Here is a 17,099-nt window from a genome sequence, read left to right as displayed (position 1 = left end):
ACTGGTACTTGCACTAACAGTAGGGGCACCAAATTCATATTCATCAAGATATGTATAATGTAATTAAGACTAGATACACACCTAATTACCATTGTCATATTATTTACGCCATGGTTTTAATTTTTTACCAAAGGGAAACGTGCATTCATGGATTGAATCCTATCTCTAATAGGTAAAGATGGGTCCTAATCCCACCCGAGTACGTGTAGATTGGGTTCGTTTCCCGTGCTCTACTCCGGTCCTCGGCAAAATTTCGACAGCACCTCCCTGCTGTTCTCCAGATACACGTCTCGACAACAAGCCGAGAGAATGTGCACCCGGAGAACAACGAGGTGGCGCTGACGAAATTTTGCCGAGGACCGAAGTAGAGCATGGGAAACGAAACCCAATCTACACGTACTCGGGCTGTCCATGGATAACATGGACAATTCGAAAGGACGATGGTTATAAATATGCAAAGACATGCATATTTATAGATGCCACCCTTTCAAACGGGAGACTCCTAGGTTACGAGACTTGACATGAAAATAAAATCTAGTGGCATCGGCACGACGACCGGAACAAAGCAAATAGGGGAGGGGGAGGAGATGACAGTCAAGCTCACCCCAAGACCGTAGAGGCGGTAGTCGAACAATGATGGCAATGGCAACGGGACGGACAATGCTCCTCGAGGTGAAGAGAAAATCCCTGCACATGAAAAGCACCGGCACAACCAACATTAGCACTCGTGAAACAATCTGATAAAAACATTATCAACATCATCTCACAGTTGACAACTATATATATGTGTAGCAAGACTAGACTCTCTGGCTTGTCTTCTCCAATCTAAGCATGTTGCAAAAAACTGAACATTTAATTTCCTACGAGCATTAATCAAAAGTTGAAATTTTGCCTTGCAGAACAACCATCAGCAAATAATCCATACATCCATCAGCAAATCAGCATGGACAAGCACAAGGCTGCCTTATACTAAAAAATTTAGGCAGAAGAAAATGGAAAGGGATACATCCATCAGCCAATCATCCATAAATCCATCTACGCATCCATCCTTGCATACATCTATAAATCCATCCACATATACTGCAATCCATACATCTATCCATCTAAAAGAATATGAACAGAGATGGGAGCGGTGCTCACCGTGGGGTGGGGCAGAGGGGGAGGTGGTGCCCCGCTTCGGTGGTAACCAGCGGCGGCGGATGCGTAGGAGGGAGCCGGTGGCGGTGCTGCCCACAGCAGCCGTGCCGCTAGGGCAGGGGAGGACGGCCCGATGGCGGTCGCACCATTGGAGGAGGACGGGTGGGGGCGCAGTGGACAAGGGTCCTGACGGCGGCACGGTGGAGGCGGGGACTAGCTGCGGCGGCGCGGTGGAGGTGGAGACGGGCGGCGGCGGCGCGGTGGAGCCGGGGACGGGCGGTGGCGGCGGCGCGGTTGAGCCGGGGACGGGCGGGGATAACCTAGCGTGCGGTCGAGACAGAGCAATCGGGGAGATGCGGTCGGGTGGGGGATTTTCTTTTCTTAGTTTACATTATTTTGCCGTCAGTGGGACCAAAAGGAGACGGCAAAGCAAGGCTCGGTGCCAGGTTTTTTTTTCTATTAGTTCGCCGTCAGTAGGACAGCAGGCAGACGGCAAAGCAACTAACTTTGCCGTCAGTGGATAACAAACACAGACGGCAAAACTGGGGCACCGTTACCTACCGTCAAACTAGACACGTGTCCATACTTTGCCGTCACTCAGTGAAACAACAGACGGCGAAGAGCCAGTTTGCCGTCTTGGTTTCTTTGCCGTCATCCTTTCTCTAGGTTTGCCATCAGCCAGTGCGCTCACAGACGGCAAAGAGCAGATTTTTCGTTAGTCATACTTTGCCATAAGCTCATGACGGCAAAGTTTTCTTTGCCGTCTACCCCAACGAAATGCTGACGGCAAAGCCGCTCACTGACGGCAAACTAGCAGTTTCCTATAGTGACTCAACTATGCTAGAGCCCATAATAGCTTGTGGCTGCACACGGAAGTTTCTAGCATGAATAATCTCAGTTCCCTTTGAGCCTGGGTAGCGGTCCAGAGGAAGATCACATGGGTACTCCGGTATTTCCAAAAATACAAGCAACACTGGGTACTCCAGGTGCCTCAATCCACCCAGATGTGTATTTAAGTTGCCACCTTAAGTTGAACCATTAATTATCAATCTCACATCTGTCATGGATTTCACTCACCCAAACCACGTCTACGAGCATAGCATAGCAATATAAGCAATACGTAGAAGTAACTTCCAACGGTTTGAATGTATTGGGGCAATAGGTTCTACCTCCTCAACTACTTCCCAACCCACATGTTAATGACATCCTAACCATGCAATGTTTGAAGATTGGAACTAATGCATAAAAACTGGGTGATAAAGGGGTATGATCAAAGTGTTACTTGCCTTGCTGACGATCCGCAAAACCTAGAGACTCCAAATAACACGCTTCGCACTCCGGGAATTCTATCGCAAACAAACAGTAGCATACATAAGCAATCAAGCAAAGAAAACAAGGATAAACCTCAAATAAGAAGATCTAACCAGAAATTTCAACTCAAGAACTCCGGTTTGCAAAAACAAACAAATCAAACGCAGCAACGAAACTCAAACGGCGAAAGAACCAAGGTCCGTTTACTAATCTGGACCTAGGTCAAATTATACAGTAGCAAAAACTTGTGCAAGTTGGTTAAACAGAAAGAGGGTCTCAAGACGAAGATCTAGGCACTTGAATCGCCTGATTCCGATTAACGAGCGAAAAGATAAACTAGAAGGAGAATCAGATCAGAAATCGCGATCAGAAATAATCACGGATAGCCTAACGAACGAGTGTTCGTTATCTATAACTAATGGGCGAAAACCGTTCATTAAAATGAACGTCCGGACGAACGTCCGTGAGAAAGAAAAACCGGAAAAACCGGCGAACCAAAAAAAAAATAGGATAGGGTTCTTCTTAAAAAACCGGACAGCGGCGAGGTACCTCCGGCGTGGCTCGGGCGAGGCGGGGCTCGGGCGGCGGGGGCGGCAGGGCTCGCTGGGCAGCGGGGCGGCGGCGACGCGGGGCAGCGAGGGCAGCGGCGGCGCAGGGCAGCGTAGCGGCGGCGGCGGCGGCTCTCGGGAGGCGGCGGGGCGTGGCTCGGGAGTGGGATGCGGGGCGGCGGGGTGGTGGTGTTGGCGGGGCTCGCGGGGGCCTTTAAAGGGGGAGCGGCTCGCTTGGGCGAGGGGGCGCCCGGGGAGGAGTCCCGCTCGGACTCCCCTCGGCGTCCGAGGTATGCACAGCGGCCTGCGCGCGAGGGAGACGGCCTGGACGGGCCGGAAACTTTTTTTTAAATAATTCCACCGAATAGAAAATAAATCCTAGAAAATAAAATCAAAATCTAAAAATGCCAAAATAAATTTTCACCATCTAAATAAAATATTTAGAACAAGATGAACATTTTCTTGGCCCTAAAATGCAATTTTGAAAACGTGCAATTTTTCTAATGCAAATAAAATCCAAATAAAATCAACTGAAAATCAAATAAATGATTTTAATACTTTTCCTCCAATATTTCATATATTTTGGAGAAGTCATATTATCTGCTCTCATTATTTGATAAAAATCAAATATGAAAACAGGGAAATCCCCAACTCTCTCCGAGGGTCCTTGAGTTGCTTAGGATTTCGAGGATCACGAAACGAAATGCAGTAAAATATGATATGCATGGATGATCTATGTATATCATTCCAAATTGAAAATTTGGGGTGTTACAGCTCCGCGCGTGTTAAATAGATTTCTCTCCTCGTAAACCGAAGGCAGCCAAGTCTGATGCCTCCTCCTCATGAGTTCGTTTCAAGCATTCTGATCCAGCATGAGCCAGAAGGACTTTGATTGAATCCGATGTGCCTGAGCATCCAAAGCAGCCCGCTCCTCGGGCATCCTAGTGTTTTCTGCGTCCATCTCCTCCTTGGCCTGTGCTATCTCATCACGCAATTTTGCGACCGCCGCATTATGCTGATCCTGATCCGCCGGGTTGACCACTGATGTTAACAATGCTGTCAGCTTATCCAGCAAGTCAGTTAAGACCTGAGCCGGCGGGCGCACAGGGCCTCCCGCCCCAGCAGCCGTGGCCGCTGCTAACCCGGAAATCATCTTTGCCGTAGTCGATGAATTCTCCACTGGCTGCATACCGGCTATAAAGATCGCAACCCTGTTCGGCGGCTCAAAGGGGTCCGGAATATTGTCGCCATCGGAACAGCCCCCAAGCCCGCCGTCTTGCAGTTGATATAACGACTCGGTCTCACCGGTGGACAACTCGCCGTCAGAGTAGATGACCCTCTCCTCACCAGATACCGACCTATTCTCAGATTCCGCTCCATGGATGAATCCCACGAAGGCACGATTCATGGAGGGCTGAACTCGGGCGGGTCTTGCACACTGAGCCGTCTCGATGATGTCGGTGGAGATGTCTGGCTCAGGGCTCGGTGAAGGAAATATGCCCTAGAGGAAATAATAAATTTATTATTTATTTCCTTATTTCATGATAAATGTTTATTATTCATGCTAGAATTGTATTAACCGGAAACATAATACATGTGTGAATACATAGACAAACTGAGTGTCACTAGTATGCCTCTAGTTGACTAGCTCGTTGATCAAAGATGGTTATGTTTCCTAACCATAGACGTGAGTTGTCATTTGATAAATGGGATCACATCATTAGGAGAATGATGTGATTGACTTGACCCATTCCGTTAGATTAGCATTTGATCATTTAGTATATTGCTACTGCTTTCTTCATGACTTATACATGTTCCTATGACTATGAGATTATGCAACTCCCGAATACTGGAGGAACACTTTGTGTGCCACCAAACGTCACAATGTACCTAGGTGATTATAAAGGTGCTCTACAGGTGTCTTCGATGGTACCTGTTGAGTTGGCATAGATCGAGATTAGGTTTGTCACTCTGATTGTCGGAGAGGTATCTCTGGGCCCTCTCGGTAATACACATCACTATAAGCCTTGCAAGCAATGTGACTAATGAGCTAGTTGCGGGATGATGCATTACGGAACGAGTAAAGAGACTTGCCAATAACAAGATTGAGATAGGTATTGAGATACCGACGATTGAATCTCGGGCAAGTAAACATACCGATGACAAAAGGAACAACGTATGTTGTTATGTGGTTTGATCGATAAAGATCTTCGTAGAATATGAAGGAGCCAATATGAACATCCAGGTTCCGCTATTTGTTATTGACCGGAGACGTGTCTTGGTCATGTCTATATAGTTCTCGAACCCATAGGGTCCGCATGCTTAAAGTTCTGTCACGATCGATAATATGAGTTTATATGTTTTGATGTACCGAAGATAGTTCGTTGTCCCGGATGTGATCATGGACATGACGAGGAGTCTCGAAATAGTCGAGACATAAAGATTGATATATTGGAAGGTTATATTCAGACACCGGAAGGGTTCCGGGGGTCACCGGATAAATACCGGAGTACAGGGGGTTACCGGAACACCCCCCCGGGCGCTTAATGGGCCTACATAGGCCTTAGTGGAAATAGAAGGCATCAAGGGGAGTGTGGGGCGCGCCTCCCAAGGCCCAAACCGAATTGGTTTAGGGCAAGGGGCCCAGCCCCCTCTTTCCTTCTCCTCCTCTCCCTTTCCTTCCCCCTCTCCTACTCCTACTAGGAAAGGAGGAGTCCTAATCCTGGTGGGAGTAGGACTCCCCACATGGCGCGCCCTCCTTGGCCGGCCGCCTCTCCCCCCTTGCTCTTTTATATACAGGGCAGGGGGCACCTCTAGACACACAAGTTGATCATTGATCTCTCCCAGCCATGTGCGGTGCCCCCTCCACCATACACTACTAGGAAAAACACTACTAGTAGCGTAGGTTTTTGCATACCAGTAGCGTGGGTTCCCGCGCTACTACTACGATGCTACAGCTAACTTTTAGCAGTAGCGCGTTTTTTACCCCGCGCTACAGCTAAACAAGTTAGTAGTAGCGCAGTGCCACCCACACCACTACTAACCTAAAACCCACGCTACTACTAACCTAACTACTAATAGCCCTCACTTTTCCCCACGCTACTACTAACAATTTAGAAATTAAATAAAACAAAAAATTAGATGTAGTATTCATGAATGGTAATACGTCCAGTGCAAACCAAACCAACATCATAGAACCATCTCATGATTCCATTTAACATCATCTCAAAATTCACAGAACCATCTCAAGATTCCATTTAACATCAGACACACACGACCATCATTGTAAGGTGGGTACCTTCCCTAGTGGTCTGACACCAACCTAAGCAGACCACTTCTCTAGATGTATCTACCAAGGCTTAGAGTTCAGACGCCAGTGGACACGAATCCTCCCTCCCCCGGACGGCGGCGTCGAGGTCCTCCACCTCGGCGACCTCCGGCGTCAAAATCACCTGGACGATCATCTGTGTGACGTGGCCACCGAGCTTCACGGTGAAGTCCGCCTCCGAGTGGTTGAAGAGTAGAGCGCCACCAGGCCGCGCTAGTCAGCGTCGATCAACTCTGCGCCCACATCGGGAAAGTAAAAACTTGTTAGTATGCAAATTGCATCAGTTTAACCAAATAGTACTATTAAACATGCACGAACATGGAAAAGAAAATTTCTCCTTCATCTAGTTAGGTATCAACTATTTAAATAAAAAACCAGCAACTTTTTCCTAAAATAAAAGAGGTACTTGGTGACAGCACTTGAAATGCTTGATAGCATATGAGATTAAGATACATAAATTTGTGTGGTCACATCCTTGCATGCTAGAAACAATCATTGGTTAAGATTACACTCTTTTGTACATGAAAGAACTTTGGGACAATCAACAACCTTTCACTTGATCTCCGCTAGCTACATTGGATTCAACAAGTAAAGGAACATTTATTTGAACTGAAAAGAACAAGCAGGCAAGCATGCTATCAATCTTTTGGCTAGAATTTCACAAAATGCACCTGTCAAGTGTACCCTAACAATCGACGTGTCCCATCACCTCATGATTAAGGACTTTAGCTGAGCCTACACCATGGAGCAAGATGCCATCATTTCCGAGCATGAACCCTTGACTATCATCAATGAACCTGCAACATCCATCATGCCCATTGTAAAATATGTTAGTTTCAGATAAGAAAGTAACTGAACTTTGAACATATGATGTTATCTAAATCCTTGCTTTATGGATAAAGATTCCAGGAGATGTCATTGGCAGCAAAAAAGGCAATGTATTTCACTGATTCTGGTGCTGCAACAACGTTAGGTCTCTAATGACAGTGCTCTTCACAACCAAAAAGGGCATTAAGCCAAACAACTATTTTGCACCAAGATAATGAGAAACAAAATAATGTGAGTTACCTTAGGAGATTTTTAAACTATCTGATGAAAGCCTCCCAAGCCATGGTTGCTTGTTGATATGAAGTGTTCTTCTTGAAATACCCTTGCACGTTCCAGTTCCATACCAGCTGCCTGCAGACCAACATGTCCTGCAGAATAATGAAACAACTACAAGAATTCAGAAAGTTGTTTCTACTTTCAAGTTGTCCATAGTTCATATATAACAAACTAAACACGAGTTGGTGAGATCAATCTATTTCAAGAAATGAATACTTCTAAGTTCTAAGTCAGGGTAGCCAGAACATTGCTATATATTCATTGGCTATATAAAAATAGAATGTTCCATAGCTCTGCATGAACATCCAACATATCTATGATAGAATTACATATGAATAAAGCATCACTCCTGACAATTTCATCAAGAAAAGGGAAGTTAGCTAACTTATAGGGGAAACAAAACATCAAGATTCTAATTGAACAAAAAGAAACCTAGTCCAACTGTGCATTTTTTAGAAAAGGAGGATGACCCCCGTCCAACGGCGCATAGGCCTAGTGGAATTTTATTCAAGGGCCAGACAAGAGCATCTTTCAGTTTACTACAATATGTAATTTAAATAACACGAAGCAAACAACTATAAAATGACGAGTGAACTATGATCCAATATTGTGCAGAATATTAACATGAAGGTGGATTTTTCATATTCGAGTTTTTATTAATAGTAAGTTAAAAAATAAATGAATATATACATAAGGTGGATTTTCACATGCAACCTGTGGTAGTTTCAGTTTGTGCAGGCTTCAATTGTCACTCCAGACCTCTTTTCTCTTGTGGGCAACTCAAAATTGTTTACAATACGTTATCTGTGACAAATAAAATGGACCAATTTCTGGTGCGTTGGCTTGCAAGCTCCAGCCAAGTGCGTATGTGTTAAGTTTATGAGGTCGGGGGTGGAAACAGAGCCGCACCAAGGCTAACGCATCTACACCATGGAGCGTTCCCTTTTTTTCACTTCCTCGAGCAGCCTGGAGCTGCTCCATGACCTACAACTTTTATACTATGATGATGAACAAAAGCATCAACCTTAGAAAATTCCCGTAAATAGAACACGGTGGGACTGGTGATAGGGCACAGATTAGAGTAGCCCCGGAATTTCGAGCTCCCTGTGCAAGAAGTAGCCCCGGAATTGCTAAGACAGGCAATCCCGCGGAATGGTGATACGGTACAAACCGGAAAACTATGTGCTACCACAATCTACCACCAACAACAAGAGGGGAATGAAGTCAATTCTACACTACATTTGAAGAACTAATCTATATTCTCTCAGATTTCATCCACTCGCCGACCCTGCTCTCCCATGTGCGCATGGAAACCCAGGAAAACACAGGACATGCAGTAGAATCTGTGCTCTACCAGAGCCAACGAAGTAGCGAAGGTCATTGTGGGAGATACCTAAGTGGTAGCCCTAGGTTGGGGTTTGCCAGGCGCGCCGACATGGAGCGCTGATGCTGTTGCTCTGTGATGGAAAGGTCGGAGCGGGTGGCGGGAGGCGGGGGAGGGGGTTTCACCGATCCAGCCGGAGGGGCGAGAGGGATCTGTGGCCGGCCGACTGCAGCGGTCGGAGGGGGGGCGCACACGCCCGGGGCTGCACATGCTCGTGGATTGGGAGAGGAGATGGAAGGAGGCCGGCGGTGGAGGGGATCTGGATTGGGGTTTGGTTGAATTTTTTTTGATAAACGGGGGCGGGTGGATGGTGGAGTGGGGTAGGAGTATACTAGTAGCGTGGTCGCCTCACCTGCGCTACAACTATCCACATAGTAGTAGCGCAGGTTTTAGAACCCACGCTACTACTATGGTCTGTTCGTAGGGAAAGGTTAGAGATATTTACCTGTAGCGTGTTTTTTGGCCACGCACTACTAGTAAGTAGCAATAGCGCGGGGCAAAATAGCGCGCTACTAGTAAGCGTCTGTCTATAATCTTTTCCCTAGTAGTGATAATCCACCCCGGTCATACTGTAGTGGTGCTTAGGGGAAGCCCTGCGACAATAGCTTCATCAACATCGTCACCACGCCGTCGTGCTGACGAAACTCTCCCTCAAGCTCTACTGGATCGTGAGTTTGCAGGATGTCACCGAGCTAAATATGTGCTGAACGCGGAGGTGCCGTACATTCGGTACTAAGGATCGGTCGATCGTGAAGACATATGACTACATCAACCGCGTTGTCATAACGCTTCCGCTTAACGGTGTATGAGGGTACGTGGACGGCTCTTCCCTCTCGTTGTTATGCATCACCATGATCTTGCATGTGCGTAGGATTTTTTTTTTGAAATTACTACGTTCCCCAACAGTGGCATCCGAGCCAGGTTTATGCGTAGATGTTATATGCACGAGTAGAACACCAAGGAGTTGTGGGCGTGGGTATATACATATTGCTTGCCGTCACTAGTTGATTCTTGATTCAGCGGCATTGTTGGATGAAGCGGCCCAGACTGACATTACGCTTACGCTTACGCGAGACTGGTTCTACCGACGTGCTTCGCACACAGGTGGCTAGTGGGTGTCTGTTTCTCCAGCTTTAGTTGAATCGGATTCAATGAACATGGTTCTTTCTGAAGACCAAAAAGCAATCACTATACCGAGTTGTGGTTTTGGATGCATAGGTAAGAACAGTTCTTGCTCAGCCCGTAGCAGCCACGTAAAACTTGCAACAACAAAGTAGAGAACGTCTAACTTGTTTTTGCAGGGCATGTTGCGATGTGATATGGTCAAGACGTGATGAGATATAAATTGTTGTATGAGATGATCATGTTTTCTTAAATTTATCGGCAACTCTCAGAAGCCTTATAGTTGTCTCTTTATTGCATAAGATGCAAGTGCCATGTAATTGCTTTACTTTATCGCTATGCGATAGCAATAGTTGCAAAAGCAATAGTTGGCGAGACGATCATGTGACGACACATTGATAGAGATCAAGATGATGGAGATCATGTTGTCATCATGACGGTACTTTGGAGGTGGAGATCAAAGGCGCAAGATGATCATGGCCATATCATGTCACATATTTTGATTGCATATGATGTTTATTCTTTATGCATCTTATTTTCCTTAGTTCGGCGGTAGCATTATAAGATGATCTCTCACTAAATTTCAAGGTATAAGTGTTCTCCCTGAGTATGCACTGTTGCGACAGTTCGTCGTGCCGAGACACCACATGATGATCGGGTGTGATAAGCTCTATGTTCACATACAACGGGTGCAAGCCAGTTTTGCACACGCGGAATACTTGGGTTAAACTTGATGAGCCTAGCATATGCAGATATGGCCTCAGAACACTTGAGACCGAAAGGTGGAGTGTGAATCATATAGTAGATATGATCAACATAGTGATGTTCACCATTGAAAACTACTCCATCTCACGTGATGATCGGACATGGTTTAGTTGATTTGGATCATGTGATCACTTAGATGATTAGAGGGATGTCTATCTAAGTGGGAGTTCTTAAGTAATATGATTAGTTGAACTTTATTTATCATGAACTTAGTCCTGATAGTATTTGCATAACTATGTTGTAGATCAATAGCTCACAATGTAGCTCCTTGTTTATTTTTGATATGTTCCCAGAGAAAAACTATGTTGAAAGATGTTAGTAGCAATGATGCGGATTGGATCCGTGATCTGAGGATTATCCTCATTGCTGCACAGAAGAATTATGTCCTTGATGCACCGCTAGGTGACGGACCTATTGCAGGAGCATATGCAGACGTTATGAACGTTTGGCAAAGCTCGGTATGATGACTACTTGATAGTTTAGTGCACCATGCTTTACGGCTTAGAACCGGGACTTCAAAAACATTTTGAACGCCACGGAGCATATGAGATGTTCCAAGAGTTGAAATTAGTATTTCAGACACATACCCATTTCAAAAGGTATGAGACCTTAGACAAGCACTTTGCCTACAAGATGGAGGAGAATAGCTCAGCTAGTGAGCAAGTGCTTAGAATGTCTGAGTACTACAATCACTTGAATCAAGTGGGAGTTAATCTTCCAGAGAAGATAGTGATAGACAGATTTCTCTAGTCACTATCACCAAGTTACTGGAACTTCGTGATGAACTATAATATGCAAGGGATAACGGAAACGATTCCCAAGCTCTTCGTGATGCTGAAATCGATGAAGGTAGAAATCAAGAAAAGCATCAAGTGTTGATGGTTGACAAGACCACTAGTTTCAAGAAAAGGGCAAAGGGAAGAAGGGGAACTTCAAGAAGAACGGCAATCAAGTTGCTGTTCAAGTGAAGAAGCCCAAGTATAGACCTAAGCCTGAGACTAAGTGCTTCTACTGCAAAGGGACTGGTCACTGGAAGCAGAACGGCCCCAAGTATTTGGCGGATGAGAAGGATGGAAAAGTGAACAAAGGTATATTTGATATACATGTTATTGATGTGTACTTTACAAGTGTTTATAGCAACCCCTTAGTATTTGATACTAGTTCAGTTGCTAAGATTAGTAACACGAAACGGGAATTGCAGAATGAACAGAGACTAGTTAAGGGTGATGTGACGGTGAGTGTTGGAAATGGTTCCAAGATTGATATGATCATCATCGCACAATCCCTATACTTTTGGGATTAGTGTTGAACATAAATAAATGTTATTTGGTGTTTGCGTTAAGCATCAATATGATTTGATCATGTTTATTGCAATACGGTTATTCATTTAAAGTCAGAGAATAATTGTTGTGCTATTTACATGAACAAAACCTTCAATGGTCATACACCCAAGGTGAATGGTTTATTGAATCTCGATAGTAGTGTTACACGTATTCATAATATTGAAGCCAAAAGATGCAAAGTTAACAATGATAGTGCAACTTATTTGTGGCACTTCCGTTTAGGTCATATTGGTGTAAAGCGCATGAAGAAAATCCATGCTGATGGGCTTTTGGAATCACTTGATTATGAATCAGTTGATGCTTGCGAACCATGCCTCATGGGCAAGATGACTAAGACTCCGTTCTCCGGAACGATGGAGCGAGGAACAAACTTGTTGGAAATAATACATACTGATGTATGCAATCCGATGAGTGTTGAGGCTCGCGGCAGGTATCGTTATTTTCTGACCTTCACAGCTGATTTGAGTAAGATATGGGTATATCTTCCTGATGAAACATAAATCTGAAACATTTGAAAAGTTCAAATAATTTCAGAGTAAAGTGGAAAATCATCATAACAAGAAAATAAAGTTTCTATGATCTGATCGTGGAGGAGAATATTTGAGTTACGAGTTTGGTCTTCATTTGAAACAATGCAGAATAGTTTCGCAACTCACGCCACCTGGAACACCACAACGTAATGGTGTGTTCGAACATCATAACCGTACTTTATTAGATATAGTGCAATCTATGATGTCTCTTACCGATTTACCACTATCGTTTTTGGGGTTATGCATTAGAGACAGCTACATTCACATTATATAGGGCACCGTCTAATCCGTTGAGATGACACCGTATGAACTATGGTTTGGCTAGAAACCTAAGCTGTCGTTTTTTAAAGTTTGGGGTTGTGATGCTTATGTGAAAAAGTTTCAGCCAGATAAGCACAAATCTAAATCAGAAAAGTGCGTCTTCATAGGATACCCAAAAGAAACTGTTGGGTACACCTTCTATCACATATCCGAAAGACAATATCTTTGTTGCTAAGAGTGGATCCTTTCTAGAGAAGAAGTTTATCTCGAAAGAGGTGAGTGGGAGGAATGTAGAACTTGATAAGGTAATTGTACCTTCTCCCGAATTGGAAGTTAGTTCATCACAGAAATCAGTTCTAGTGATCTCTACACCAATTAGTGAGGAAGCTAATGATGATGATCATGAAACTTCAGATCAAGTTACTACCGAACCTTGTAGGACAACCAGAGTATGGTCCACATCAGAGTGGTACAATAATCCTTTCTGGAAGTCATGTTACTAGACCATGACAAACCTACAAACTATGAGGAAGCGATGATGAGCCCAGATTCCGCGAAATGGCTTGAGGCCATGAAATCTGAGATGGGATCCATGTATGAGAACAAAGAATGGACTTTGATTGACTTGCCCGATGATCGGTGAGTCATTGAGAATAAATGGATCTTCAATAGGAAGGCGGACACTGATAGTACTGTTACTATCTACAAAGCTCGAATTGTCGCAAAAATGTTTTTGACAAATTCAAGGTGTTGACTATGATGAGATTTGCTCACTCGTATTGATGCTTAAAAGTCTGTCTGAATCATGTTAGCAATTGCCGCATTTTATGAAATCTAGCAAATGGATTTCAAAACTATATTATTTAAGGGATTTCTTAAAGAAGAGTTGTATATGATGCAACCACAAGGTTTTGTTGATCCTAATGGTGCTAACAAAGTGAGCAAGCTCTAGCGATCCATCTATGGACTGGTGCAAGCATCTCGGAGTTGGAATATATTCTTTGATAAAGTGATCAAAGCATATGGCTTTTTACAGACTTGCGGTGAAGCCTGTATCATACCAATATAAAAAGACCCAAAGAGGCAGATCCAACCGATCTCATCCATTGAACTAAGTGAATCCAACGACCTAGACTGCTCCAATGGCGAGCGTTAAACGTGTTTAACGTGCAATTAATATAATACCAAATATTGCACTAATCATAGGATTAACACACAAATAATATCATACCTAATATCCGCATGTAATTAATATATTGTCTAAATATTAACATGCGTTGCACGTGCGCATTTACTAGTTTACAAGAAAGTGAGTGGGAGCACTACAAAATTTATGATAAGTATATGTGAATGAAATATTGTTGATCAGAAATAATGAGAATTTTCTGGAAAGCATAAATGAGTGTTTGAAAAGAGTTTTTCAAAGAAAGACCTCGATGTAGCTGCTTACATATTGAGCATCAAGATCTATATAGATAAATCAAGACGCTTGATATATTTTCAATGAGTACATACCTTGACAAGATTTTGAAGTAGTTCAAAATGGAAAAGTCAAAGAAGGAGTTCTTGCCTGTGTTGCAAGGTGTGAAGTTGAGTAAAGACTCAAAACCCGACCACGATAGAAAATAGAAAGAGAATGAAAAGTCATTCCCTATGCCTCAGTGTCGGGTGGTAGGTGCCACATATGCCAACGGGTGGCTTATCTTTGTGGGAACCAGTAAGACGTCGCTGGTGCCTGGAAGCGGGATGAGGCGAAGACATGCACGCCGGCGGATCTTACCCAGCTTCGGGGCTCTCCAAGGAGATAACACCCCTACTGCTACTCTGCGGGGTCTCCGCATGCTCACTCGATGAATCAAGTAGCTACACAACGCTCCTTGAGCTGTTTTTGGGGGGGGAGGAGGAAGAAAGGGCACGGCTAGCCTGCTTCTTCTCCTTGTATGGTGTTTAGAACTAGCAGGGGGTCGAACCCTTTGCATGGGTGCTCCGGGGGGTTTATATAGGCCTACCCCCCGGGGGTACAATGGTAATCCGGCTGGGCGCGGGGCCCAGCCGTCTGTGACTGTGCTCGCCGGCTCCTGCGCCGGCTGCTGGGGCCCGCCGACTGGTGGGTCCCGCCGGCTGCCAGCTCCTTGGTCAGCAAGCAGGCCCCAATGCCCCGGGCCTGGTCAGCGACTGGTCACTGTGGCTTCATCTTGTTGACGTGAGCTTCATCGTGGTAAGCGCGGCTACAGTGCCGCCGCCTGTCAGACGATCGCTGTAGCCTTACCGCGTCTTGTCTCCTTAATGGGGCGTCTCCTTCGAGGGAGGCGGCGAGCCGGCTGCGGGGAGCCTGCTCCGTCTCGGGCCGGCTGGTTGGAAGCGTGGCCGCCTTTGGCCGTCTCTCTGCGTAAAGGGGCCCACCGCCTGTGGGCCGCGCTGGCGGCCCGTAGTGGGTGAGGCCAGGGTCAACATGGCAACAGTGCTGCGCCGGATGGGTCATGCCTACCCCGTACGGCGCACTGTGCCAGGCGTGCCCCGGGATTCGAGGGTGGCAGGCTCTTCTGTAGCCACGCCCCGTCGTACCGCCGTTAGGTGGGTGCAAACTTTGTGGGTACGGTCTTGACTACTTTGCGGGGAGCCGGCTCGAAGGAGTCGGCCTTCTCACAGCCGGCGTCTTGGAGTCGGCCCTCTCATGAGGGTTAAAGTTGGACCGCCTTCCGAAAGCCGGCCTAGATCGCAGCCCGCTAGGGGAAGGCGGCCCTATGTCTTGGATTCTTGAGAGCGAGGCTGGCTCGTAGTTTTTGCAGAAGTGCCAGGGGAAGCCGGCTAGGCTACCCATGGCTATTTACTCCGATAGTAGTCCCCGAAGCTGATCGAGCTCCGAGGTGAACAAGGGGACGAGAAGCTTGGTCAGCTTCCTATCCTGAAGAGCCGGCTTCGCGGGCGTACGCCGACTTCAGATAACCCCGCGTAGGCGGGAGGAGAGGGGGCCTGCATGCTGACCACGGGCCCTCTCGCGGCCATGTGGCGGCAGGATCCTGCGAGCGTACGCGCGCGATGGGGTGCCGCCGCAGGCCCGGGCCCGCCACTCGCGAGCCTCGGTCCGGGCGCGGATCTCCCGTGGCCCACAGGGCCGCTCGCCTTCTCAAGGCAGTTTTCGTCTCGCCATTAAGGATCGGTAATCGCGGGGCGTGGGAAGTGGGCCCGATCGACCCCCACGCTTCCCCACGCCACGCCTCCTCGGCTCCGCCACGTGAGCCTATAAGTAGGGGGTGGAGGGGGAGCGACGGAGGTTCGCGCACTCCCTCCCACTCCGTCCCTCCTAACTCTCGTCTTCTTCCTCTCACTGCCGCCGCAGCCTCCCGTCTCAGCGTCGTCGCGTCTCCATGCCACGTCGCTCCCATGGCATTGTCAAGCTCCTGGGACGGCTCTAACGTCCATGAGGATCACGCGGAGTTCCTTCGCCAGACCCGGCGCCTGCCCGGCGCCGATCGCGTTCAGGTCCGCCTGGCGCCCGAGAGGGAGATCTTGCCGGCGCCAGAGGAGGGCGAGCGGGTCGTCTTCCGCTCGCACTGCCTGCGCGGCTTCGGCCTCCCGGCGAGCGGGTTTCTGCGTTCCTTCCTCGACTTCTACAACCTCCAGCCGCATCACCTCACGCAGAATGCGGTGATGCTGCTGTCGGCCTTCGTCTCCCTCTGCGAAGGCTTCTTAGGGCTGCTCCCCACGCTGGAGCTCTGGGGAGAGTTCTTCCAGAGCAAGCTCGGCACAGTCGTCGCCGGCGTGCCTGCCCCCTGCGGAGCCTTCATCGCCATGAGGAGGGTGAGCGAGAACAATCCGTTCCCGCCCATCCCCCTGATCCAGTCGGTAAAGGTCTGGCAGAGATCTTATTTTTATGTGAAGAACGTCGCCGAGCGAGAAGACTACATCAACCTGCCGGCTTACGTAGCCGGCCCGCCGGCTGGGAGGCAGCCCTTGTGGAGCTTCCGATCCCGGTCGTTGTCTCCGGCCGGGAACGCCGCCATCTCCCGGCTTCGGGTGCTGATTCAGTCGGAAGGCTTGCGCGGGGCCGACTTGGTGGCCGCCTTCGTGGAGCGCCGGATCCTTCCTCTCCAGAGCCGGCCCCATATGATGTGTCAGATGAGCGGCCGCTTCGACCCAAGCCGGCTGAGCACATGGGAGATGCCCCACGCGGAGGTGGCGCTTATGCTCAACTACATTTCCAATTGCAAGCTCAGCGGGGACTGGCAGTACGGCAAGGCGCCGTATTCTCGCGCAAATCCTCCA

The 17,099-nt window shown here is 47.2% G+C and overlaps 1 protein-coding gene across 1 annotated transcript in view; it reads right to left on the bottom strand.

The window, feature by feature from the left end:
• Positions 1-6,876: 6,876 nt before the first annotated feature.
• Positions 6,877-17,099, bottom strand: part of LOC147973971 (uncharacterized) — a 54,816-nt gene continuing 44,593 nt past the window's right edge. Inside the window, exons 2-4 of the mRNA XM_087524858.1 lie at positions 7,474-7,520; positions 7,034-7,121; positions 6,877-6,894 (exon numbers count right to left, since the gene is read on the bottom strand). Coding sequence (XP_087380984.1) covers positions 6,877-6,894; positions 7,034-7,121; positions 7,474-7,520 — 153 coding nt within the window. The remainder of the gene's footprint in view (positions 6,895-7,033; positions 7,122-7,473; positions 7,521-17,099) is intronic.

The sequence above is a fragment of the Triticum urartu genome, chromosome 5A (genome assembly GCF_056163025.1).
Source record: "Triticum urartu cultivar PI428250 chromosome 5A, HENAU_Tu73, whole genome shotgun sequence".
Classification (NCBI taxonomy): Eukaryota; Viridiplantae; Streptophyta; class Magnoliopsida; order Poales; family Poaceae; genus Triticum; species Triticum urartu.
Note: the sequence above shows the minus strand (reverse complement) of the source record. Positions and strands in the feature narration are given on the sequence as shown.